This window comes from Copadichromis virginalis, linkage group LG7 (genome assembly GCF_057382275.1).
Source record: "Copadichromis virginalis isolate Kocher_CV1m ecotype Utaka linkage group LG7, C_Virginalis_male_GT1.1, whole genome shotgun sequence".
Classification (NCBI taxonomy): Eukaryota; Metazoa; Chordata; class Actinopteri; order Cichliformes; family Cichlidae; genus Copadichromis; species Copadichromis virginalis.
Genome location: NC_140624.1, coordinates 56,523,400 through 56,550,876, shown reverse-complemented (window position 1 = coordinate 56,550,876; position 27,477 = coordinate 56,523,400). Strand labels below are relative to the sequence as shown.

At 38.8% G+C, this 27,477-nt stretch overlaps 1 protein-coding gene across 5 annotated transcripts; it reads right to left on the bottom strand.

Annotated features, from left to right (window-relative positions):
• Positions 1–374: 374 nt before the first annotated feature.
• sec31a (SEC31 homolog A, COPII coat complex component) lies at positions 375–25,205 on the bottom strand. 5 transcript variants are annotated; one of them, XM_085464335.1, is made up of 28 exons: positions 24,994–25,205; positions 23,805–23,884; positions 21,661–21,784; positions 21,369–21,567; positions 21,173–21,268; positions 20,154–20,294; positions 19,905–20,047; positions 19,392–19,491; positions 19,133–19,294; positions 18,315–18,467; positions 17,986–18,216; positions 17,816–17,890; positions 17,681–17,722; positions 14,389–14,688; positions 13,366–13,480; positions 12,663–12,841; positions 12,454–12,580; positions 12,125–12,270; positions 11,161–11,334; positions 9,584–9,820; positions 8,616–8,717; positions 8,034–8,136; positions 6,508–6,909; positions 4,867–4,922; positions 3,508–3,756; positions 2,529–2,648; positions 2,371–2,442; positions 375–1,833 (listed from the first exon to the last, which is right to left on the bottom strand). In XM_085464335.1, the coding sequence occupies exons 2-28, from the start codon at positions 23,881–23,883 to the stop codon at positions 1,654–1,656; spliced, it is 4,107 nt and encodes a 1,368-aa protein (XP_085320461.1). In that variant the 5' UTR covers position 23,884; positions 24,994–25,205; the 3' UTR covers positions 375–1,653. The 5 variants fall into 5 exon arrangements, with proteins under 5 accessions (XP_085320461.1, XP_085320462.1, XP_085320463.1 ...); XM_085464336.1 differs by having other exon boundaries at positions 3,508–3,753; XM_085464337.1 differs by having other exon boundaries at positions 6,553–6,909.
• Positions 25,206–27,477: the final 2,272 nt, after the last annotated feature.

Here is a 27,477-nt window from a genome sequence, read left to right as displayed (position 1 = left end):
CATTGTATGGAGGACATTTAAGAATGACCTGTGTTCTGCAGCTTGTCTTAAACTGTTTGAGATGATTTGAGCTTTGTGACGTGGCACCGGCAGTATAATGTAAAGATCAGTACACTGTGGGCATAAAGAAATGAATATTGTTAGTAACAATACTCAGCTAGGCTGTGATGTTTAAAAGATAGTCAGTTGGTAATAAGGGGCCCGAAGTGTTCCAAAAAACAACTGCATTAACAATAAGTTGCATGTGTAACAGTGCATTATATCTTAAACTCTGATTGTGTTATAAACACAAACACATATAAATGACCAGAATTTCTGCAGCCGTTTCACTAATGATCTTTCATTTCACAAACAAAATAAAAAACAATGCAAACTGTAAATAAATACTATTTATTGAAAATATTGCATGTCGTCAATCAAAAACAAAGACTTGTTTTCGTTTTATCAACAACATAAACGTGAGCTTGACCACTCAGACTTCAGCCCTCGTCAAAATTGGAATGAAAATCAAGTACAAGTCTCCTTCCAGTTTCGTTTGAGGTCTGATTAATTAGCAGATAATTAATTCCAATGTCAGGGAAGGCGATTGCTAGCATTTGTTTACGCATGCATACTTAAAAACTCAATAAAAGCACAGCCTGTTTTTGAAAGGTCCATTGCACTCTGCTGAGCTTTATTATTACACTGAAAAACAAACAAACAAAAGAAGTAAAACATCAATGTCCTCAACACCTGGGATTACACTGCTCTGCACTGAAATATCCCACACACTTACTGTATCTTGGTCCAATGTGTTGTATGTAGTAACACTCGTGGTGAAAGTGAGTCAGTGAAAGCAGAAAAAAGGGTTTAAAGTTTAAACAAAAGTCATAGTAGATGCATTAAAAATAACTGGCATTTGATACGCACTGATTTTACTCCAAATACATGTGGCACGTAGTATTGCTTTAACCCTAACTGTCACTATAATGCCATGTTTTTAACAAATTCATGTTCTATCTGGTAAAATGAGTGATTATATCTGCAATCTTATTTGCAGGTCAACTGCAAAATGCATGCAAGTAATGATGCATTTGTATGTACAACTAAAGTGTTACTTTGTAGTTTTGAGAAAAATTTAGATATATTTATGAATTAAAGGTATATATGCATTAGTGTAGTGCACAAAAGTTCAAAGACTTTAAAGATGAACAGGCCGATACAGCTGCATAAATTTTGAGCCAACAGCATGCATCAGGAGTCTGCCACGATTCGCTGATTATCAACAGACAGGAATGCCCTTAAAATTCATTATCTTTATTTTGCTTTATCCACTTTTTATTCCTGATTCATATCTTTCACATTTGTGTATTAATTGTTGACTGATTTAAAAATAAATGCTTAGTGTCTGCTTGTCAGCCAGTCGATAGGTAGCCCCTTAACTGGCTCAGAATTTACTTTCACCACTGAGTGCAACTGACAGCATGGCTTCTGTTTGAGAAACGTGAATGGCACAAAGAAGAATTTAACAGTATTTTCATACATAATTCTTCATTGCTTGCATTGAACAAGCTTCCCGTTAAACTATTTTTTTAATACTCAGATCGACCCATGTCCGGCCTCTCTCCACCTGTGGTCCAGCACTCAAATGAGCTGCTGGCACTTTCAGCCTCATCAGATACCGAGTTTGTTGGCTTGCGTCAGCACCACCTTGAGTACAGGCATGAACGCTGAAGTCTCGCTGAAGTTGCTGTTGCTCACTATGTGGGTGTGGATGTTGAGGCCCTCTGTGTAGGATCGGGACTCTATGCTCCTGGCTATGTTGTGCAGTCCTCCTACAATGGCAGGGGAGAGCTGCACAGAGGAACAGCAGAGTTACGTCAGTAGAATGGCCAACTGTAGCAAATCAATGCAAAACACCAATTGGGAAACAGTCATTATAAGGCAGTTGATGGCATGAATTTTTGACTGAGACTACATTTTATAATATGTTTATTTCTTTATACATGAAACACCTCTTTTTAGAAGGAGCTTCTCATGTGAAAATCTGCTGAGTTGTTTAAACTCCGGAGGTCAAATTTCTTCATGTTTTGACTATTGGGCAAAACATCAGAATTTACTTTCACCACTAAGTGGTTCTCATTATCTTTCTAGTCTGCTTAGAGACAATGTGCACATTGTAAATTCACAGCATATCAAGGCACTTGCAGATGTGTGCATGGAGTATCACACTAACCTTATGATGACTAAATTTGAATACAGAAAATGATTTTAGGCTGTGAGAAATTTTTCACTATTTTCTTTACATTTTACAGATCAAACAACCATTTCACACTCTTGTTAAAGGCAAGATTCACTGTTGACCTCTGCAGTGGTGTGCTGGATACTCACTGTCTGCTCTCTGAGTTTGTCATAGAGTGCCTCCAAACGTTTGTTCGCGTCATCAAGCTTCCTCTTAGTTTGCTGTGAAAAGATCAAAGAACACTCAGTTACTCATCTAAGGGCTCACTTTGTTGAACTGCACTGTTAATTTCATTACATAGACTCACAGGGTCAGTAGCTACAGCCAAGCATTTCTGGATCAGCCCCTCGAATGTAGTCTTTAGGACGAGGTGCTCGTCAGGTATGGGTTTCTTCATGATCTTCTCAGCAGGGATGGACTGCAGAGGCTGAAGGGTAAAGTAAGAGGCGTGTCAACTAGTATTTACCAAAAATATAAAAATGTGAATCATTCATCATTAAAAGAATAAATTTCAAAAACTTATTCACAAAAATGATTTAATATGAAGGCAACAGGCAGAGTGTTACAGGCATCGCCCTAAAGAATGTAGCCTCATGGGCAGTGTAGTCCATGCTGCAGGGAGAATGGACTGCCATACCCGTTATGTGTCTGTGAGCGCGAGGAGGGAGAAAAAGAGTCGAAAAGTAAGAGATGTCACCCACCAGAAACGGGAGATAGAAGCATGTAAATATATAATATATGTATAGAAAGTTGACCCAGACAAGAAAGTAAAGCTAGTTTTCGGCTACGAGCCCGACACGGAGCCCGACGTATTAGCCAGAGGTCCCTTTACCTGTCTTATATACGCGCGGAAGATCGCTGAAAAAAGTGCAGCCTTACCTAATGTCCACCCTACTGTTACTCATTTTATATTAAGATTTAAAAATCTAGTTGCTATTGGTATGGCGAGTAACCTTCAGTAAAAGTAATAATTCACACAACAATAGTACATTCATGTAGTTGTAAAAAGCATGATAATATATTAAGTAATCCAAAGTATTCAGAATACGTTACTCTCATTGAGTAACGTAACGGAATACGTTACAAAATACATTTTGGGGCATGTATAATGTAATACAGTTGATTCTAAGGTATGTCTATTGGGGCAATGAAAATCTGGTAAGAAGCAGCAGTGCTAGACAATTAAAAACAAACACACAGATATATCATTTCCTCCAGACAACCATCTGCAGTATATCATATACAATCTATGGTTTAACATTTAGTTAAACCTGAGAGTTATTTACTTGGATCACATCTCCAGTGGGTGCTCCTGGTGCACCCTCCATGCTGGTCTTTGGCATTGCAGGGTTCATAGGTGGAGGGGAGAGCTGCTGCTGCTGCATGCCTGAGTAGGGGACCTGGACACCGGGTTGGCCCTGCATCATGGCCGAAGGAGCCCCAGAGGACATTGGCTGTGCCTGAGGGTCAGTGCCCAGCGGGGTCATTATGGGAGCAGTGATGGGGATAGGAGGGTTGTAGCTCTGTGGAACCTGCTGAATAGAAGTAAGCACAGTTTGTTTAAACTCTGTCATGGCTGTCTGTCTGTAACTTAAACACAGACATAGATGTAAACTTTACAGATGTGGAATTCCTTACTGTCCAGAAATCCATCTTCAATTCTCAAACTGTTCTAGTAGTTAGCTAGCCAAATGTTGTACCCACGCCATGTTTAAAGTATAATTATTTTGCAGTTGTTGCAGTTTTATAATTAGAACTGACAGCATCGGACATATTTTCATACTTTCACTGTTCTACTTGTGTAAATGCAAATACAGATCAGCACGTGTGAGCTTGTTCATCAGCAGCTAATGCTGCCTAAATGATATAAAAACTCTGCCTGTCTTATTTTGTTTTGGACAAAGCAAATTCAGCACACCAAAACATCAGTTTGTACTATTATCCATAATGAACTCTAAAGAAGCTTGGCATAAGCCAGAAAAGAGGGAGTTCAAAGGAAAAGTTGCCTCTTTTGAAATGTGTTGGCTTCATTCAAATGATTTCTTTGACAAAGACTCCTTTTCTGTTACTGACTTCACTTCAGTACTGGGTCTGTTGTCATAACAATAATTCTCCATACAAGGCCAGTCGTCATAGGTAAAATAAATAATGAATCTTATTATGTATTAACAGAAAATATAGAGCCAAACAATACAATGATAGCACATACTTCAAAATAGCTAATTGTCAAAGATCTTTTATGTGTTAAAACATATATACACACACACACACACACACACACACACACACACACACACACACATATATATATACATAACTTGAGTTACCTCAAAATGTTTCATATTACCATAAAAACTAAAACTGCCTCAGTTTTCAGCTTGCATTGCGTTTTTTCAATTTTCACTCTATATTTCAGATAATGGTACCTTTGTCCAGAGGAACAACGACAGGCAAAATGTTCACATTATTTAGGCAGAATCAGGTATAAACAGACCACAAAACGGCATTTCTCATCCAACAATTTCAATAACTACAAATAAATCAATTTACCTCCTCAAACTGCCTGTCGAACAGCAGCAACAGAGTAATATAAATGTGTCTTAATTCTAAAATGTGTCACTCAAACTCTGATTAATGAAACCTACCTTCTTTTTAGGGGCTCGGGTCAGGGCTGGAGGATCATTCCAGCCGTTCTGAGGCCCTATAATGGAAAACAAATCTGTCTCATGTTTTGAATTTTTATTACAAGTCCCCCTATTAGCATTTATAAGAAGTTTAAAAAATATAACCACATTAATTGGTTATTGATAACAGACTATGATATATCTCTAAGGAGTTATAAACATTTTTTTAGTTCTTTATTAATGCGCAGCATTTATCATTAATTCTTTTTTTCAGCAATGAAAACAATCACTTATCACTGCTTTACGGTGCCATTCTATAAATGTTTAAACAGCTGCCACCTATTATGACATTGTTCAATAAAATTTAACTTTTATCATTTAAAAGTGACATTATTTTGTGTTACATACCATGAATTAAACTGCTTATAAATGCTAAACAGGTGCAAAAACACACTGTTAACCAAACTTTGATTTGTATAATCATTAGATTCTGTTATGTTTAAAAGAGTGAGTATTCACTGTGGTTTTCATTAATTATTGTGAATGTTAAAGATGATTGCATCGTATCAAAAAAAATGTTGTGCAAATTTCTTCCAGAATAGATGGATTTTATTACACGTGTGATTGTAAGCAGGTCACAATTATACCCGTGATTTTCTCATACTCTGTGGAGCCATGCAAACTGTAAAAAGTATGATTACGTGGCTGTGTCCATAACAACTCTGTCATCTGAGCATTTAGCATTTCTCTCAGCTTCAGTTGGAAATGTTTTCAGCCATAGGACAACACTGATTTTTACACAGTTTAAACTGTATGATTACTATTATCTATGGGGAAAAAAAGTAGTCTGGTTTGTTTACGTGTTCATAGTTGGTGAATTCTCCCAACAAATCAGAAAAGGACAGTCTCGATTATCACTGTCTTGCTGAAAACCTGTGACATTGTTGCTTTTTGCAGTCTTTTAGAGCAGGACACTATTGATTCACACTTGAACTGCTGTCTGAATAAAATATCATCTGGTTGTGCTATGTCACCGGAATAAGTATAGGCGTAATATTAGCTTAATGCAGAAAGCATATTCAATTTCCATTGTAGTACTATTTAATTGATTTTTGTGCATACCTTCCTGCCATATATACTAAGATGACACAGGTAAATAGAAGCAAATTGAAAATCATTGCTAAATATGAAACCTACCCATAATTGTATGGGACATGTAAGTATTGTAAGATTTACATTTACAACATAAACATCTGCCATTTAGGGTTTAAAGTTACTGTCTATGTGGATAATACATTCTGAGTGCTTTTATTGTGAGAAATGACCTTCAGACACCCAATATGTTCCCTTTTTGTAAACAGTAACAGAAAACATATTTACTATTGTATAACCAGTGCACCATTTAAATGCAAATTGCTTTGATAATTAAGATTTAATTTAATAGTGACCAGAAAAAGTCTGTTATTATTCACATTATAGCAGGTAAGATGTAATAACCTGCACTGCAGGTTAACACTAATGAAATGAATTCATTTAGTAACTAGATATGATATTAACTGTTAGTGTAGGTAAACAAAGGAAACTGGAATCCTACTAGTTTTAAAGGCTGAGAGAATTTGTAAGGAGCACAGTGACAGTGAGGGTGATTAGAGGCATGCAGACCTGTTCTCTGAGAGGCGGGGATCAGCTTGTTGTCTATCTTTGTACCTGAGACTCCACTCGGTGGAGGAGGCATGTACGACACAGGAGATCCTGGCCCGCCATGCTGGAAAGAAACTCCAGAGGACGGAGGAGTGGAGTAGGAAGAAGAGCTAGGAAAGAAAAGAGGCTGGGAAGGAGGAGAGGAGGACAGGCACTGGTTGATGGGAGGCTGTCCAGGATAGACTGAAGATATTGGCTGAGACTGGACGGGCTGTGTGTACTCAGAAAGAAAGCCAGGGGGCTGAGGAGGGGAGGATGGCTCTACTGAAGGAGGTGGATGAGGAGGAACAGAGGAGTACTGAAGAGGCTGAAAGAGAGGCATGCCACCAGCTCCATGCTGGTACTGGTTGACCTGGGGGTAAGCTGGGAGTCACACAGAGGATGTTCTGTTAGTGAAAAAACTGTTGCATGTTAAACCAAGTGCACCATGCAACAGGATGGTTACAGTGCAGAGCATGCTGAAGTACTCAATGTTTTGACAAAGAGATATACAAACTGAACATTCTCACTTCCTGTTAGTAACTAAGATTAAGTATGACAGCACAGAAGAGATCCGACATTAGCGTTAAACAGCAAAATACTTGTTAGTGTTTCAAAGAATACACAAATAGATTAACTGGTGGAATCCTGTCTCCTTTATACAACATTTAGATACTGTTGATTCATTTCCCCATACATCACTGCAGCCTGAAGGAGGAGCGCATGCTCCACCTAACCTCGTTCACAAGTACAGTGCTTCAACACCAGTTTTTTTTTTCTTGTAAGTGCAGCTTTAAAATATGCCAAAAATGATCAAACCTGCACAGCTCAAACTTGTGTGTTCATTATGTTGGTCTGATTTGGTTCAATGAAATTAGCTCAGTGTGCATCATCAATGAATAATAGCTTCTGTAGCCAGAAATCACAGAAAGGAGACAATAAAAGCAACTTTTATATAATCATCACGTTTTGAAGTTTTCCTCATGGTTTCAGTAACCCAGAGATAACTGTCTGTACACTGATGATTACACTGCAGGCCGGAACTGCAGATAGATGACTCGGGGCTTATAAAGATAAATAGTAATTAGATTTCTAGTATCTGTAGTTGAAAACGGGTATTACATTGAGCCCATTTGATGAACTTTTATCAACAAATATAATTTCGTAGCCCATGATCATCTAACTGGATCATATTGTAGGAATATTCCTGTTTGTTAGGTCAAAAAAAAAAAACTTGAATAAAACTGTATCAAATGTGTTTGAAATGTGCAAGCTGGTAAACTGTTTCTTACTGAAACCACCAAATGAAGCACAAACTGTGCATTGTATTGTCAAGGGTATGTGTGTGTATTAATGTAGTAATACAGAAAAAAATATATATATACATATTGATAAATTTGGGCCTAATGTGGCAAGACAAGGTTGTTCTACTAAAATGAAATCTATTTTTTTCGTAAGCCAATGCCCCTCATGATAGACAGCTAAGTTCTGGAAGTGAAAACACTTACGCTGGTACTGATGAGAATACATGTAGGCAGGAGGGGAGGAGACTGGAGGAGCTGCAGCCGTGCCTGAGGCTGGAATCCCGTACATCGGGTTTGAAGGCTCCACCTGAAAAAGCAGGGACAACAAATCTGAACTCTGCCTCCTCTGTCCACTGAGAATCAACACTGTGCTCTACAAAAGCAAGTTATGTAGTGATTATAATAAAGCTTAGTTTTGCTAGAGGGCAGAATAGTCTTATGTTAAAAGAACTTTCACAGATAAAAGTGATGCAATAACCGCACTTCAGTGAAGCTTAATTTGTGCAGAAGGGCATGCATTTTGTTTTAAACCATGAAGAGTAAGCTATAAATCATGCAGTGATTCACATTAATTATGAGGCGGCAGCAGAAACAGATTGAATGAAGCTTTTGAATGCACTGTAGCCACGGAAGTACTAACAGGAAGTTCAGTGATGGTAGCTAGCAATGAGGGTTGGAAGCCATGGGAAGGTTTGGGATGTGGACCTTTGGCCTGCTCAGTGAAGCTTTTTAAATTGCAAAAAGAAGTGTGTGTCAAGGTTGAATGGGCGGTAATGCTCAGTATACCTTCTGGTCAGAGGCGCTGCCTACTTGAAGAGGAGGAGGGACATTGGGGAGGGCTGTGGGAGTTTGGTTACTCCAGGAGGTGACAGTGGAGGCTGCCCTCATCTGAAGCACACAGAAACACACGGCACATACCAATGATGGCCGCAGCATGGGAGGGGAGCACACACCAAACAACGCCACAATGCACAAACATTGGACGGGTGGACATAAGAGAGGACTTTATACGAGCCAAGGTTCAAATTACAAGAACACAACATCCTGAAAGAAAGTTTAGACACAGTAACAAAATTGCCCAGATGCTGATAAAAGTACCCACAGCTTGTCATTTAAACCCTGGCAAGAATGGACTGGCAAATGATGAAATGACTACAACACATCAGGAAATTAAAATGAGCACTTTGTCAGGTAGTTAGTAAGTGTGGAGATGTCAAATTTAGAGGAAGAACAGGAAATAGACCAGTCTGCCCTCAGGTCTGATATAAACTTAAAGCAAGATTCAACATGAACACATCAAAGAACAGATTAATCCACACACATGAACTGGAATTGTAAATTAAGGCTAAGAGAGAGAGATCTTCTCATTTCCTAGATTTAAAGACAGATATTGTTGAATAAACAAAACTCCCAAGAAAAGAAACTATGTTAACTATATTCTATGAAATTGTATTATATTGTATGAAAATGGTTATACATCTGTTTTCATTAATGTGGGAAAATGTGGCGATCACTTACTTGCAGTATCTCTTTTTTAAATCCAATTTTTTATTACAGTGTAGTTAAGACTGTGTATGTTTATGCTGGATTTCAGAATCTTATTCTTGGGTAGTTTATACATTTGTATAAAAAATTTGTCAATAAAATCATAACAAATGCAAATCAGAGTAAATGATAGAGAGATAAGAACCAAGAAAATCAGATCTGTGTGTAAACACTGTTATGAGATGTAGTGGCAGCTCTGCGGAACATACTGGCTGGTAATACTGTGGCTGTGCTGGGGCGGAGGCGGATGTAGGCATGGGGACTGGTGCTGCTGGGGTGGGCTGAGGCACCATGGTGGGATGGACCTGGGTGTAAGGATGCCGAAGCTGAGCCCGAGGGGCAGGCAGCTGAGATGGAGCTCTCTGGGTTTGCGCTGAAGCTCCAGGAGCCGACCCCTGCTGCCCAAGAGCCCGAGTGAGACGGTCACGAAGCTGCTGAATGGCAACCTGAATGGAGCAAAAGACCTGGTTAGAGCCTGTCATTCTTGATCAGGAAAGCTACATTGCATATTAAATGATAATAAATGATTTCAAAAAACACCAGTAACAGCAATACTTCTCAACTGATCACTTCATTTTTTTTTCCTTCTGTAGTTTCCAATAACTGAGCACAATAAAAAGTGTGCATGCCATCAAAAAAATACTGGAATAAAATGGTTTTTACTGTTTGTATGTTTGGTACCTCTGTTATTATTTAAGAAAAAAAAATAAGATGGCCTGTATTTATATAGCGCTTTACTAGTCCCTAAGGACCCCAAAGCGCTTTACATATCCAGTCATTCACCCATTCACACACTGGTGATGGCAAGCTACGTTGTAGCCACAGCCACCCTGGGCCCTCTGACCACCACCAGTAGGCAACAGGTGAAGTGTCTCATCCAAGGACACAACGACCGAAGACTGTCCAAGCTGGGGCTCGAACCGGCAACCTTCCGATTACAAGGCGAACTCCCAACTCTTGAGCCACGATCGCCCCATGCGGTTAGATTAAGAATTATGAAACTAAACAGACTGAAAAACATTATACATTTTTATTGCTTTGCACACAGACAAATTAAATAACTCCATTTGTTATTTAAGTAAAAAAGAAATGAGCTTAGTAAGGTTTTTCGCTTAAGTCCCTCTATTTGACCATGTCTGTCTGGGGTCTGATGGTCCAAACCTGTGATGTCAAACTCATTTCACATTGTGGGTCTCATAGAGCCCCCTTTAACCTTAAATGAACCAAACCTGTCAATGTAAAGAGGTTTAACAACACATTGAATCCCTCAGATGTCTTAATATAAGAACTGACAAAAAAAATATATAAACTGACTATATAAAAATCTAAATTTCTATTGTTGAACGTGAAAAAGGTCATTTACTGTCATTTAAATGTCTGGATGTTTGCATGGAGAAGAACTTTATTAATGTAAAACTGTTAGAGTCCTGTTAACAGCAACACTAACAAGCTTGGTGAGCAAGCAGCATTTCAACCTGTACAGGTGCACTGCACAGACAGACATGTAATCCTAAGTAAGAACAGCACTAAAATGGTGGAGCAGTCCAGTTCAGTGATGCTTCGTTTAAACTGATGCTTTTAATTAATACCATAGACTCTGTTCATGGTCATGAAAACAAACTTATAACCAGTAACAATGAAAAACAGCAGGGATGATTAGGCCGAGTGTATTCATGGAAATTTATATCTCATTAAGGACAAATACTCCCAAATATTAAAATATTAAAAAAACACACACACACACTTTTCAGAGAGCAGGTGCAACAAACAGCAGCTGTGTACATACCTGGTTGCTGTTGTCAGGCAGATAGGTGATGGCAGTGGCCAAACTGCCCTGGGAGGCCAGCAGGTTGGCATACTGGCTCATCTTCTCAGCTAGCAGGATGCCGATAGCAGCGGGGCCAGAGCGCTGGGTCTGCTCTACTGCACGCCGCAGCACCACCACTTTCTCCACCAGGTCCTGAGGCACAGAGGCACAATATATGAGCACGACAACGTCATTAATTAAATATGTCAATGGTCACTTCGAGAAATATTGGCTTATTGCCAACTATAAACAGTTCATAATCCACAAGCTCCCTGTTTACTTAACCAGCAACTTTATCTACTTTAATTTGGCTTCATGTTTAGGACGTGCTTTCTATTTTTGTCTCCAGAAAACTGTCTCTTTAGCTGCTAAACACTTCACAGTCTTCACCAGCCAGTTGCTACTTGTGTCTGTGTGCTCTTTGGTGCTGGAATGGTAGCATATAGTTTTGTCCTGGAATGGAAATGCAGGGACACTGCAGGGTTAGGTGAAGATTTTCCTCAGAATTTCTTTGCAATGACTTATCACTTGAGCCATTACTAATACAAAAAATATTGGTTAACACAGATTTAAAGTAAAATTAATATTTTTGTTCATAATATAACGCAAAATGACGAAATGAAAGGTAGTGACTGTCCTAAGCTCAAAATAGGATTGTTTTGGTTCATTCCCACTGTAAAAGCTCTAATAAGCCACTGTTTAATTCCTGCTAATCAACAAAGAGTAGAAAGACACAGCTGGAGAGAGCTAGTGAACATAGAGGAGTGTTTAGCAGCTAAAAAGCCAGACATATTCCTGGAAGAAACAAAACTGAAAGATAAAAGACAAATTTGTTCAATCAAAGGAAAAGCATTAATAAGCTTGTTTCTGCCACCTACAAAGCAGCTAAACATGTGCCACTACACATTTAAAAAACAAAACATGAGCAGCAGAGCTTCTATACCTGCAGTGAGAGAGGAAAGTGTCCGTTCTGCACTCTGGTCCAGCAAGAGACAAGTTTCTCCACATTGCCAGCACAGATGTAGCACAAACAGGCTTGGGATTGTAGGTTAGCATCTTCTGATGCCTCCAGTCTGTCCCCGAGAAGGTCTTAAAAAATTGAAAATCAGGATGGACTGAATGTAAGTAAAGAAAATAGATTTATTTATATAGAATTTACAAAATGCCTGGATAGAGAAGAAAATCTAAATACTAAATTCAAACAGTAAGTCTTCACCTTAAAAAAGGTGATCGACCCCCTGATATCCAACAACAAAATACATGTGAACTAACCGCAGAGGGAAGAGAACTCCTCAGGCTGAGCGTAGGTCATGACGGCTGCCAGAGCCTCCTTCCAGTTCTGAAGGTCACACGTCTTCAGGATGTCGTGCCAGTCTTTCATTACCACTGCATTGATCAGCTGCAGGACAAATACACAATTACAACACCAGTAACACGTTCTTAATCAAAAAACACTCAAGGAAGTTTCCCCCAGTTGTCACCTTGGTTATCTTGCTGTGTGATTTTGTAAAATACTTCTTCTGGGTTTTTTCTAAAAGTTCTGGCCCTCCAGCAATGGCCAATATGATGCTGTCCGCCAATCGGTTGTCATGGAGACAAAGCTCCACAGCTCCCTCAAAGTCTCCAGTCAGCAGAGCTTGTGTGATGAGCCCATCCACATCTGGCAAGAAATAAAAAACCCCATTATGTTTAGGAAAAAACCCAGTGGCAGGTGTGAGCTTCATAAGTGTGACATCTTCATGTCCAACAAACAAAGCCCTCCTCGAATGGCTTCTGTCTTTACTGGTGTGAGACCTTCAACCAATTTATAATCATATAACAGCTGTCTGCTTTAAATGTATGTCTGAGCTTTTCTTTTATAAAGAGCTGCTTTTTCTTCCTCTACTGAAAGAAAAGTAAATCCTCAAAAGCAGCAGACTTAGCTGTTAAAAGTTCAGACATCTCTAACTAGATTCATTTAATACTGAAGAAAATACTAGCAATAATGAGTCAGAAGAGTATAAGTTTCCACTTAAATCCACCTCCTAGTGGATTTCTTTTTCAACTCTCTGGTGCCTTGCTATACACACCTTTGGATTTATCCTGCCACATATCCATACCCGTTACAATTTGATGATGGTTAAAATCCCAGGGCAAACAACAAATTACTGAGTTAATGTGTTGAAACACTGATAGTGCTGTTACCTTGACTAATGCTGAGATTGACCCCTCCTGCTGGTGTTGGAGCTGGAGCTCGGACCTCAATAGGGGCTAATGTCTCAGCAGGAATGGGCTCCTCATCAACTGATGCTGTCATCTCCTGTAACAACAGAAACATGTAATGATGCTTCAATCTTTTCTCCAGCCTTCAAGTGTTCCAGGATACTAAAGATTTTCTAACATAATGAAAGGCCCTGAGGCTAAACTTAGTAACAGTACAGTTTCATAATCATAATTTAGCAGGTTACCATGCCAACACTTGCTCACTAGCATTATAAAGTGCAGCTGAGACTCACTGAAATGTCCTTAGTTTTGTAAATTTCAGAAATGTAAGATTATGCAAAGTCATGGGATCAACAACTTCATGACAGGCCACCCCAAAGATGCTGAGATATTTCATTTAAAACAACAACTGCCAGTCTCATGATAACTTTAGTGAGCCCTCCACCTTCCTGGCACAGTGGATACCTGTGCCAAATTTTTGCTATTTCAATCAAGTAAATGTTGCCATAGCAACAAGGGTATACGTACCAAACTTTATAACAATTCATAGTTTTTTCTGAGATATTTCAGTTTGGACTAACCCCTTGAGCATGCCTAAAACCAACCCAGAATCCATCTATTCCTGCATGAAGAGTCAAACAGTGTTAGTAATCAGATTACATGGTTCATTAATTATAAAAAAAATATGCACACCCAGACAGGTGTTTTCAGCTTTCCGTAGTGTTCAATCAGTTTCCAATAGGTTGTTTTAATATTTGGTGACAGCTCCACATTACAGCCAAAATGATTTTGGAGTATTTTTTGTTCATTGAGTTTTCTCTATTATAAATTTAAACAATGTATTATCTTAATCACATTTTATTACTAATTCATGGACAGCTGTGGAAATAATGCTGTATTGATTCTCCTCAAATTATCTGAAGTTCATTACTGAAAACAGCTAAAAAATTTGCACTCCTGTAACTTTGCTGCTCAGCTCTTTTTAATGGGGAAACAAAGGTGTACCTGATCTAAGGGGATCTCTTCCTCCTCTTCCTCCTCATTCTCATTCTCATCCACCTCCAACTCTGGGAGAACCTGATCCAAATTTGCATATGGCTCACTGCGAAGAGCATCTTCTGGATCTGCCGCTGGTGCTGCTGTATCCTCATCCTCTGCTTCAGGAGTGGAATTGAGATCAAGCATGGCTGCAGGCTGAAGGTTTACAGCAGCAATCATGTCAAATGCTGCCTCTGGAGTGTCAGCAGGCGGCATGAAGCTGAGGTCTGCTAATGGCTGCAGCGTGGCTGGAGCGGGCACATCCACCTGAACAGAAGAGGCGGAGATGGATTCAGAGTCAACTGCATAATATGATCTGCCACATCAGGCTGAGGCTGGGATGTGTGCATCACCAGAAACAGTATGGATTCAGCTTACTGGGGCAGTCAGGTCAGGCATATATTATTTAATTGGTTTCAGCTAAAAAAAAAAAAAAAAAAAGTGGATTTAAATCAACATTTAGGGAAATGTGAATTTCAAACTGGGATCAGAACCTAAGTCAGACCAATATTATTTTCCATATGTCAGAGAATGAAGACAAAAGCAAAATCACTAGATTTAGCACTGGAGTAAAGCTCCTATTTGAGGTCACTGGTGGAAGCAGATGCATAAACACTGCAATACATTTATACAGAAAGTGAGCAGTGCATACAAGCGCGTGTGACAGAGTGCTTTCCTAAAGTGTGCGGCACTGCAGACTCAAGAATTTCCACTTTTTTGCTGTGATTGTGACTTTCAAATGTCGAGCTTCCTCTGAGTAATGTCAAAAAGCGAAGTTGAGTTTATAGCATTGAAACACGACTTTGTTGCTTACAACACTTCCCATATTGCAAAACATAAGACAGAGACAAACACTTTACATATTTTCCGCCGTGAACTGAGGCTTTGACAAGCTGTAATTACTGCCAGCAGCAATCAGTCAGACTTTTTTATTCTTCTGTCAGTGAACAAATGCGAACAGATCAGAACAGGCTGAGTTGAATGGAGACCAATGTGGGGTGAAATATGGACTGCATAGCATAGCAGTGTCGTGAAAATACACGTGAGGAGCAAATAAAAAGTTTACATCAATGTAAAACTTTGCTCATTTAAGAAATGGTCTTGGAATGGAAAGACAAACATTTCAAGACCATAGGAAGTTTTTTAGAAGGTAACAGCTACATCCTTTTAAAGAGGCAGGCTGACCCTTGTAGCAGCTTTTCATTATGTTTAATGTTGCATGTAGTGTTGCATTTGTGTGCACCTGATAAATGTGAGCGTGATGGGATACGGTCTTTCAGTTCAGTTTTTGGAGTCCAACAAAACCTGAAGGAAATGTTACATTATTGAGCTGCTAAGTCTTCCTGCTATGAAAGTGGTGACACTGTGTGTGTAGTCCTTGTCTGGAAACCTGAACAGCGGTTTAGTGATACATTTTCCAGTATAAAACTGCTACTATTCATCATTAGACTGCAAACATTATGTTTAATGATTTTTTTACAAATTGTTATTAACTTCACCGATTGAGATATAATTTTGCTGCTTTACCCACAGAATGAAATGTCAGATGAGCCAGAATCATGTCAATAATGTTTTGATATCCATATTTCTTTCTTGCTACTAGGAAAAGCCTGGAAAGGTTTCATTCCAAAGTTGAAAAAGCAGGAGTTCTTGTTGGATTAGGGTTCGACTTTTTTGAGTTGCTTTTGTTTGTGAGGATTGAGGGGAAAAAATATCTTTCAGTTTAACTTTTTGGTGATTTCCTGCCTATTTGGAGCAAACAGATGAGATATAATTGTAAAGGCCAGGATGTCCTATTTCAAGCACACTGGGACTTAAGTCAAAAGATATAGACCAAAAACAAATGTCCATTACAGAGGACATAAATGAATAGGCTGAGTCTCAGGAGAGACTTAAAAATTACAAATCTCCATGACGCTTGTTTAAATAAGAAAATCTGATGTGGCAAGCCAATAGTCCTTTTCCAGCAATTTTACACCAAAGGAAAACTTCAAACCTGGACTGCTCAGAAAGCACAGCTCAGAAAGCACAGACATAAAAATATCTGAAGGAGGATGCTAGCTGACTAGTTAGTGTGTTTCCCACTACTTTCCTGTGCATGCAGTACTGTGCAAAAGTCTCTCATTGGCTCTCCAATGAGTGGCCTTGAGAAGTACTTCTCCCGGCTTCTCTATGTCTTTGGACATTGGCTGCTTTTTCACACATTATCAGTCCTTGTACCAGAAAAACTTTTTGCTTCCTTTTCATTCAGGGTGTTGTCTACATGCATATGCACTTTGTTACTAGCAGCCCATCACAAAAACATATCATTTGTTCCCATTTCATATTTAAGTTAAATCTATGAAAAATGTCAAAGATATTACAGTTTGACAAGAATAAAACAGTATTTTTTACACAGGTTGTGTGTAGTGTATCCTTTAAAAGACTGAGGAAACTGAAGAGTGGAGGACAAAAGAAGAAGATCTAAAAAAACTAATAAGAATTAGAAATAAATCCAGCAAAGACCTGATACAGGTCCTGAGAGACACATCTGGCCCTTCAGTTAATCCGTCTACTGTTTGACAAAGCTTCATCAGAAAGGCGGGGAAACAGGGAGAAAAGGCTGAGGTATGCCAAATTACACAAGAACTGAATTTAAAATCTTTGGCTCACATCATTATCAATTTGTACAGAGGAGGTTAGGAGAGAGTGTCTACAGCCCTTTGTAAAACATGGAGGAGGATATGTTATGGTTTAGACCTGCATTTCACTGAGTGGTGCTGGGGATTTTGTCAAAACTGATGGAATTATGAACACAGAAAAGTACTATCAGATTCTGATTCACAATGCAATACCACCTGGAAAGCATCTGATTTGCACCAGCTTTATTTTTCACCATAACAATGATCCCAAACACACTGCCAGTGCAGTAAAAGCAAACCTGGATAGAAAAACACTATCAGTATCAGTGTTGTTTGGCATTCCTAGAACCTAGATCTCAACATTATTGGCGGAGTGTGGGATCATCTTAACTAAGAACAGAAAAAAACTACTAAGAGCAGTTAAAGAAATGACAAGAAAGCTTGCTAACAAACTTCAGGCTATGTTAAAGGATAAAGGTGATCACACTAAGTATTGACTGTCACATTCATCTTTATTCACTTTTAAAGGACACACATCAGAGTGGCATCCTTTATCTCTGATACCCCATAAAGAGATTTAATGCTGAGATACTCCTTTAAAATTCACAATATAAGATTAGCTGCTTTGACAAGCTTACCTTCAGGGGATTGGCAGACTGCTCCTCTAGTGCTGCTGAAATCTGACAACAAATGGATAAATTAATCACAAGTTCAACTGAAAAACATGCGTAGCATCATATTTCACATGCAGATGAACAGATAACATGTCGCACCTTTAAAGCCAGCTCCTCTTTGTTGTACCCCAGAAGTTCCAGGTACTTGCTACGGATGTCACTTTCAAAATTAACCTTAAAACACATAACATCCACATTAGCATTATCCACACAAATTTCAGCAAAAACATTATTGATTAAAAATTGTGTTTTTTAATGCTTCCTCATACCTTAAGGAAAGACCAAACAGTTTTTTCAAACTCATTTTCAGCCACGTCGATCTTTTCCTGGCAGAAGTCCACGAAGTTACCTGAACTCAGAGTGGCCTGCAGCTGGTCGGAGCGCTTCAGAAAAGCTGTTTCTGTAACAACCTGGCTCATGTGCACAACGTGAGAAGTGGGCTGCTGAGGCTGCTGGGGGTTTGGTTTTGTATTCTCCAAAGATATCAGCTTCCCACCAAACTAAAAGGAAACAAATCAAAAAAGATTTCAAGTGTGCTTAAAAAAAGAAAAGCAGTCTCACCGTACTTTTGATGAAAGCTTAAAGAAACAGAACTCACTGCAAACGAGGCTCCCACAGGTCGGCGAATCCACTTGGGTGGCTTCTTCAGGGGGTTGACTGCAGCTGGAGTAGCTGGAGTCTGAGGCAGCTGCAGGGGAGGCAATGTTTGCCCTGTCCCAAATGGATCCATGTTCCCAAACGAGTTGCTAATCTGTAAGAAACACACAGAGTCGAGGTAGACAAATTAATATGAACAAAAATAAATAATTCACAGCTCTGAAAAAAGAGAGAAAGGATAAGTGTGGTTAATTTCAAGCTGACATTAAACTGAAAGTTTGCTCTGGACTATTTAAAATCCCCCTGGTGGTGTACAAAGGCAAAGCTGCTATAAAAAACTGTGTCATTTTCCAAATATTCAGGGACCCAACTGTAAGTCTAATATAAATGATGCTACTCTTATAGTTGTTTTAAATGTTTAAATGTTGTTTTTAAAACAATACTTTAACAGTCGTCGGTTTAGCTCAGTCTGGGAGCTTTTGAGTCTGACTTGCAGCCTTTTGCTGCGTGTCTTCCCCACTCTCCCTCCCTCTCCGCTTCCCTGTCTATCTTCACTATTCACTCCCAGCCCACTGTCCTTTCAGTGGGCTGGTTTCAGTCATTATGCAAATGTACTGTTTATAAGATTGGGGAAACCTGCAGTCAGCTGAGACTGAAGAAGTCACTTGGATGAGTGACGAAACGTTTCTCCCACTGAAAACGCTACGTCCAGATGAACAGAATCAACTTTTGGAGATATCTTCACTACTGCTATCCAATAAAGGCGAAATGCCAAAAAAACCCCAAACAATACTTTTATTTCAGGAGACTTAATCTTACCTGGTCAGCGTGCCTCTGGCTCTGTGCCTGGCTGCTCCCTCCCATGATGGAGTAGATGTCGATGTGTCCGTCGAAGCCCGCGGCTGACAACACAGCGGGGTTTCTGGGACACCACTGGATGTCAAAACACCACTGGCTGCTGGTGGGCAACTCGTACAGAACCTGAGGATTCAAGAAAATGACTTTCCAACCTCAGTGGCAATCATGAAATGATAACTGTCAGTTCACAAACATACACACACACACACAGAATTTTCACCTCTGCTGTGTTTGGATTCCAGCACAAAATCCTGCTATCCTTCCCACAGCTCAGAAGCAGCTCAGGATCTGCTAAGCTCCAGGCAATGGCCAGGATACCCCTGTCAAATGAACCGTCAGATGAAAAAGAGCACAGTTACAATCTTTTATTCCACATTATCAACACTATTTAAAGGTCTAATGGTTCTAATGGTACAGCTGAGCACTGCAGGTTTTCGCAAACATAGCTCAGACAGGAGGAAACTGTATTTTATGGACTAGTCGGCAGCAGTTTAACAATGATGCTACATTGAGTATTCCAGCAGCAAGAAAGAGTAAGTGGGCTCAAGTGTTTGCTATATCTTAGAATTATATTAGCTTATGGATCAAAGGAATATGATATATCGGGCTCTGGATACGCAGATAAAGCTTGTTATAAAGATACATTTAGTCTGCTTTGGTCTTTAGGGAGACTTGTTATCAGTAAGAAAAAGTATAAAACAGATTAGATTTAGACTGATTTATCAGTGCTTACCTTGAGTGATGCTCTAGAATCTTGAGAGGAGAGGTAGCAAATCGTAAGTCCCACATCTGGATGACGGGCATCCTGTCGTCCTCCGAAGCCAAGACCAGCTGAGTGGCCACCTCTGGGTTCCAAGCCAAGCCAGAACAATGCATCTGGAAAGAAACACGCAACAGTGATCTTAGACTGTTTAAGTTGAGTAGACAGAGCCAAAGGACTGGGAGAAAATGCAGCATGTTGAGGGTTTCTCTGACAACATACTCTGTTGCTGTGGTCGCTAACTTTGATAATGAGGTCATTTTTGCGGAGGTCCCACACTGAAGCTCGACCCCCCGGGCTGGCTGAGGCCAAGATGTGTTGGACCTGTTTGTTCCAAGCCACACAGCTGATGTCTTCCATTGGCTTTAAGAGAAAAACATAAACCATTCATATGGACTGTTCATTCATTAGTGTCATATACAAATGTTAATTAGATACATGAATTGAGAAAAACTGTGCCCAACATAAAACTGACACTTAAAATATTTGAAAGATGATGATATAATAGCAGAGTAATACCAAAAAAGCACTAAATGGTACATTTAAGTATACGAAATGTACAAATGACAGTGGAAAGGTACTGTGTAGTCCTTACAACAAAAAAGCATCCAAATTAATGCTGATTCTAGTTATGGATTTATCACTAACTGTAGTAATTCTCCCAAAATGTTCAACCTCACATTTAGTATAGTGAAAATTAACCATGGCATGTTGTAAACAAACTGACATTTAAAGAGTTAAAGTTCTGAAAAGGAAAACATTTTAGTCATATTTGATCATTAGAAGACCGACATTGGTTAAAAATGCAACTGGGTGAAAATGGAAAATGCCATTAGTAGATATTTATTTTGTTGTTATGTAATGGCCCTTTTCCACTAATACTTACTCGGCTCAACTCAGTTTTGGTTGTTTTCTAAAACAACTGAGCACCACGGTGTTGGTTTTTGTGTAGCCATTTCCCTTGTTAGAAGGTTTTTAAAAATGGCAGTTTTGATTGTTGTGAAGGAGTCATTCTTATGACTCATCGAGTGATGCCCCTGACTGGCCAATCAGTGGCGTGCAATCTGTTGACGTTACACTTTCGGACTGATTCAGATCGCTTCAGACCCCGGCCGAGTAGGTGCTAAAAAAGCACTTAGTAAGAGATACTACCACCTATCAAAAAACCCTAAAAACCAAGTTCAGCTGAGCCGAGTCAAGCTGAGTAAGTTCTAGACTAAAAGGGCTAAAATTCTTCATACTTGTGTTTTAGGTCCTGGTGTCATTGGAGAGCCAAAGTTATTCATGTCCCAGATATAGATTTCAGACTCATTTCCACCTGATGCAACAAGGTTTGTCTGCAGGAAAAAAGGACACAAAACACCAAATGAGTCACTGCCTTGAGTTTAAACCCAGCTTCAAGCTGAAATCCTTTGCACAAGGTGAAAAGCACCATACTTGGAAAGGGTTGACATCCAGAGCTCTCACTGGCCCTGTATGCTTGTCGCTCTCAACGATGATGGTGTCGCTCTCTCCGCTCATTATCTTTGCAGTGTCGTACAGGATAACATTGCCATTCTCCCCACCTGCGATGAGAACACCAGAGGGATGACCCTGGGAGTCCATACCATATGGACCCCACGCCAACTTGTGGTATCTGTGAGGAGGAAGAAGAAGAAGAAGCCCTGATTAACAGCAGGACGAAAAATAGAAAATCAGTAATATTACTGTGGAGAGTTCTTTATTCTACCTGTGACTGGAGGAGAGGCTGCCACATGATTTCATATCCAGAGATGGCTCAGCCAAATCCAGCTCAAAAAACTCCAAGGAGGCATTGGTACTGAAGGAGGCATCCAGCTGCTGAGCTGATGTTCCTGCAGGAATACAGGTATCAAACATCAACAATTAATAAAGCAACAGAAACTCTATATGCAGCTATGTTTATAGATTAAGCCATTTTTCCAACGCATAATCCAAACAATTTACAATCTTTGGTTTGCTGTAAAAATCTGCATTTTTTCTTGTCCTACATTGAAATTAGAAGAATATCACATAAAAATAAAAACAATAAAGCCTTTAAGTCCCATTTTTTATTAAAAATTGTTATGGATATTTGTCACTGCTTTCTGATCTTCAACAATAGCTGCACCACTGGATGAATATATCCACTATCACTCAATATTTGTGAAGGGGATTGTTATTGTGATCATTTAGCATTCTTCCTCTTTTTACTTCCCTAATAATGAACTCACAAAGCACAGAACTGAACAAGCCTGTTGGATGAGAGATGAAACATCTTCACAAAACTTTAAGTGCAGTTGTCTTGTTTTTTCAAACTCTTATACTATGTAGAAAGGTTTTTTGCAGTAGTGAGGAAATCTCCATTCCTGTGTCTCATAGCTTTCTGAGAACCCATGCTTAGGTAAGCAAGTTAGCTTTTCACTTGTTTTTTATTTTTTTGTTTTCTTGTTTATTTTTCGACCGTTCATTTTCATCTGTAGGGGAATATTCTAACAAATGGATTCTAAAGTCAAAATGTATGTAAGAAATTAGATGTGAAAGGTAACAGAAACTATGCTTGTTCAGCATGTAGATAAAATTCAGCCTAACTGTAACACTAATACTAAGTGGTTTACCAGAGACGTGCTGGCTTTTACCAGATTTATTTGTAGCGATTGAGGCGTTCCTAATCTCACTGTGTACTTAAGGTCACTAAACAAGCCGATTCCTTGCCATCTGAATCAGACTTTCAGAAGTGGACTTTGTGGTATGTTTTCGAAAATTGTCCTGCTGCATAACCCGGTTGATAAGGGCCAGGTAGGTTTGGATAATGTTTTTGTATCATTTAAAAACTGCATTTTGTATTTACTTGAGTTATCTTTATCTAATATTAAAACCTGTTTGATGATCTGAAACATCATCAAGTGTGAAAAATAATATGCAAACAAGGAAACAAAACAAGCTGTTAAGATAAATGCTCTATTTATATCATCAGTCCAGAGCATTTTATCCCTCATACAACTGATTCTTGGGGATGTGCAGCATCATTTATTTGGCAAATTTTGCCTTTCTAGTATCCATCCATTCTTAAACTGTGATATTACATATCTGCATGGTACTGCTCATTATTTGAGGAAAAAAAACCTTCCAGCTATTTCTGCAAAAATAAGTTAAATAAATTCTTTTAAAAGTGTATTTTACTAATAAGAATAGCTCATATGATCAATTACTATCTAATACATTTACTATATCATGTCAAATATGTAAAACAGGGATTAAACAACAGTATGATGGCTAAAATTGAAACAGAAGAAAACCCAGCTGAAATGGGACAGAACATTTTCTGTTGGTGTACATTCAAAAAAAACCTGACGAGAGCTGCGGAGCATTTTAAAGACTATGGAAATGGATGGTGAGAGACTGTATTAGTTCATGTGCCTTACAGTCCTGACAACAGAAAATGTGGTAGCATCACATTAAGTGTAAATTACAGATAAAATACTCTATTCATTAACACCAACTACAGTTTGTACAGTCACACCATAACAACTCTGTCTCCAGAGGTGCGGAGTTGATTTATCATTCATTCTTATTTAGTGAATATGGGTTAAAAGTTCACTGATAGCACCCACTTTTACAAATATTTGCCCTGGCCTCCTGCTATTTTCATAATAAGGACAACTTCATAGAGAATTCTGAAGCCTGCATCGTCTTCACATGATTAAATGTCCCACATGCTTGCAGCCCTAAATATACAACACTAAACATGTCATTTTCCACTTAAAGAGGCTGTGAAAATGGCTGAAGTAACTGACATAAATGATGTAATTTCATGTCAAAGTGACAGACGGCAGCAGATGCACGCCTGTACTGATGCTCTCTGCATGCTCCTACCTGTTGCCAGGTAGATGGGGTGGTGCTGTGCAGGACTCCAGCTCTGGATGGCTGTGCGGTTGATCACTTTAAGTTTCATCCTTGAGAAATAAGGGCATAGTTTGAACGACTGTGCAGTGATTATTACAATTTATTTATGACACTTTTCTCTCACTTTAGCGTTCAGAATAACCAGATATTGAATCCTTTCATGTAGTTTCGTTTCTATGACAATAAAAAAGAGCTTAAACGATCAGTTTCAAATGAAGTGGCTAAATACAATGCTTTTTAATGGTAGCTTTATAAAGGTTAACATGTGCAGTTTTTTCTTAGCGTTTCCCCAAGGTATGATCACTTTAGAGGTTCCAGCTTTAGAGGTTCCAGCTGAATCTTACTGAATTGTTTATTTGAGTTATAGCATCGTTTACCACATTGTAAACACTGTTAAGTGTTCATTAGACACTTATGACAGGCTGGATATATAAGCAGAAATCTGCTGTGGAAACAAAAATCAATATTGATAACTTTTTATGTGTTGACTTTTCTATCAGTTCAACCACAACACAACATCTTCATGGAGTTGCATTTATTGCAGGACTGCTATGGATTATTTTCCGTTAGGTGTGCTAACAATATCAAAGAATTTTAATACCATATTAATAACGACTTTCAAAAGTGTGAATCTGTCTCTTTTACATCGAGGGGAGCGGACCGCTTAATAAACAAGTAGTTACAGTTTTACACACGCTTTCCCATTCATCTTGCTGCTGTAATAAATACACTAGTTACAGAGTAACAAAGGCCTGCTCTGACTGGCACTAATTATCACACGCTTTGTGTAGCTCGGGGCTGTGCCAGGAAAGGACATCAGAAATGCTACATTTAGCTTTAAAAGAAGTTTTGCAGTCGTTTGGTTAAAATTACAAAATAAAAGTCCTTGCTAGCAGCAAGCTAACAGCTGGTGGACCAATTAAAAGCCACACAGCCGTGTCGTTTATGAGCCTCGAATAATACGAGAAATGCGCGTAAATTTATTGTCACTTCTTGTACATGTTTACTACGACATGGTTCAGCTTGGACTAATGCAGCTGCAATGAGATATTGTGTTTAGAAGCCTGCTAGCTACCTGCAGGGACATATGAGAGAAGAAACAGTTACACACTCACACAAACCCGCACACAGATCTTATTACTTCACTAAAGCAGCTTACCTTCTCTTCTTCTCTTCTTTTCACATGAACGCACACATTAAAAAAAGAGTAGGCAAACACTAACTGTCTCCGCCCGTACAGGTTCCCCTTTCGATTCTGCTCAGGGATTTACAGCTGTAGAAACAGAAGAAGAGGCTACCGGGTCCCGGCTGCGGACTCGAGACAGATTTCCACGTCCCCACTGGTCTCCATCAACGTGGCACTAAGCAACAGCCTCCTCCTACCACGAAGAAGAACGACTTCCGGGGGAGCTTCTCCCTGTTTGCTAACTTATGCTAATGTTAAGATTTTTATAATAAACGCTAAAAATATTAGTAATAACTATTTTATGTGAGCATTTATCATTTTAAAGTGTTTCTTTATTAAGGAGTAGGAATAGTAACGAACCGGTCTTTATATCATTTAAAGTATTTCAGCATTTCATTTACAGTAATATGCAAAAATCTTTAGCCACCCCTCATTCATTTATATTTTGCTCCCAGTGACTCGAGCTGTAGTTTTCTCGGCATTCTTGCTGTTCTTTTAGGGTTTTATTTTTTCAGTCACATTCAGTTCTTGTACGGCACCATTTTGAAAGGAGTGATTCCTTTTTGTTTGTTTAAGCCACTTGACACTCATAAAAAGGGCACCTAAGCGATAGGAATAAATAACAGGTGTATCTTTTGGTGCTTTATACATAAAAACTACATGGAATTTAATTTTTTGCACATAACATAAAACACATTTTAAATTCTATCTTTAGAAACTTGGTTACTAACAGAGTGACTATTAAGAAAAAGGTCCAGATTTGCTGAGTCTACAAAAGAAGTCTCACAGGCCAAAAATAACATTTTATAAAATATTTTTGCCTGTTTTGACTCAAATTGTCATTAAATCTTGTTCAGTTACCTACTTAACAACTGTTCAAATATCTTGGGGAGGGATTAATCCAATTTTTTAAAACAAATTAGCACCAAATAGCGATAAAGCAGTAGGACAAAATCATAACTATAGAACCAGAGTAACTATAGTTTATCTACAACATTAGCCGTCTAACTCTATCAATGCTAACAGTAAAGAGAATCAGAGGCAATGTATTTTTCTGCATTGTTTTAATATGTGTACTAAAAAAGTAGCAACAGCCAATGAATGTCACAAAACAAAACTTTCTTGACAAGTTGATTTTATTTGACAACAAATTTAAAGTAACATGAAGGCAAAGCAGTCAGGTCATTATGCATCTATATCAATACATCACCTGAACTCGGGGAAACATTTCAGCAGTTGAACCCTGTAAAAACAATCGGAGTAATAAAATAAACTGTTAAATTTAACAGTAGAGGTGCACTTTAGTTAAGAAAATATAAGATAACACCCTCATTTGAAAGCGTGTGTATAATCTTCCCCAGACATATGAATGGGTCAGATGGGTAGTGATTGGTATAATCATTGGGAAGGATATTTATTTCACAATATGTTGTTGGGCATGAAGACATACATACATGCAAGTCACATCCACACGTGGCTCACTTCAAGGGAACTTTTCTGCAGCTAACCTGTGAAAACAAAATCAATTAGTTTCTATATAAACCAGCACACGAATCAGAACATAAGTTGCCTGCAAAATACGATTATCGTACAGTTGTATTTTGCAAAAAAAAAAAAAATTGAATTACAATTATGGGATGTGCGCCGATTTTTTTTTTACGCGTTTACTCCAATTTCAGAAAATGTTGGCTTATTTTGCTGGCGGCGACTCTTGATCAACATTTTACTTTTTCACCAAACCAGCAAAGTTTGCAACCTAGTCTCTCTCCACACGTGCAGAGGGGTTAGTTGGGCTAACGTTCAATGGCACACCTCGTTTCAAATCACGTTCAGAAGTGAGCTAACTCCCCAAACCGTCTACACATTTAACCTAGAGGAATGGTGTAGATAATGTAATTTAAGGTACATATAACAATTCGCATTTCAGAAACTAATTTTCTCTGAGAGCCTTATTTTCCCAGCCATGATACTGACCGCCAACACCAACACTCATGGTTCTCCTTCGGCTTCTTTTTCTTCTTTGCGTGTCTTCTTCTTGCTGTTCTTCTTCTTCGACGGTCAAACAACGAAGTGGTGGATTGCCACCACCAATGACTGTCGCCACCAAGTGGTACAGAAAATCAACATAAAGAGATACAACTTGATAACCCCCGTTGCTTTATATTTGTAATAGACCCAGTTAAAATCTACTCAACCTTCTTTCTTTCTGCCTCACACATCCGACACGTTGCACTGTTTTATCTCAGTAATCGCACCTGCATGTACCATGTCTACCTAATAATAAGACTTTTAGCTTTAATTCAGTGACTTGTAAAACAATTTTCTGCTAACTTTTTAGGAATTACAAATATTTCTATGCAAAGTTGCCTATTTTTATATGTTCAAAGGTTATTGGACAAATTGACATCATTTCAAATTTAAGGACTCTTTAGTTGCATGAAGATCTTTTGCAGTCAA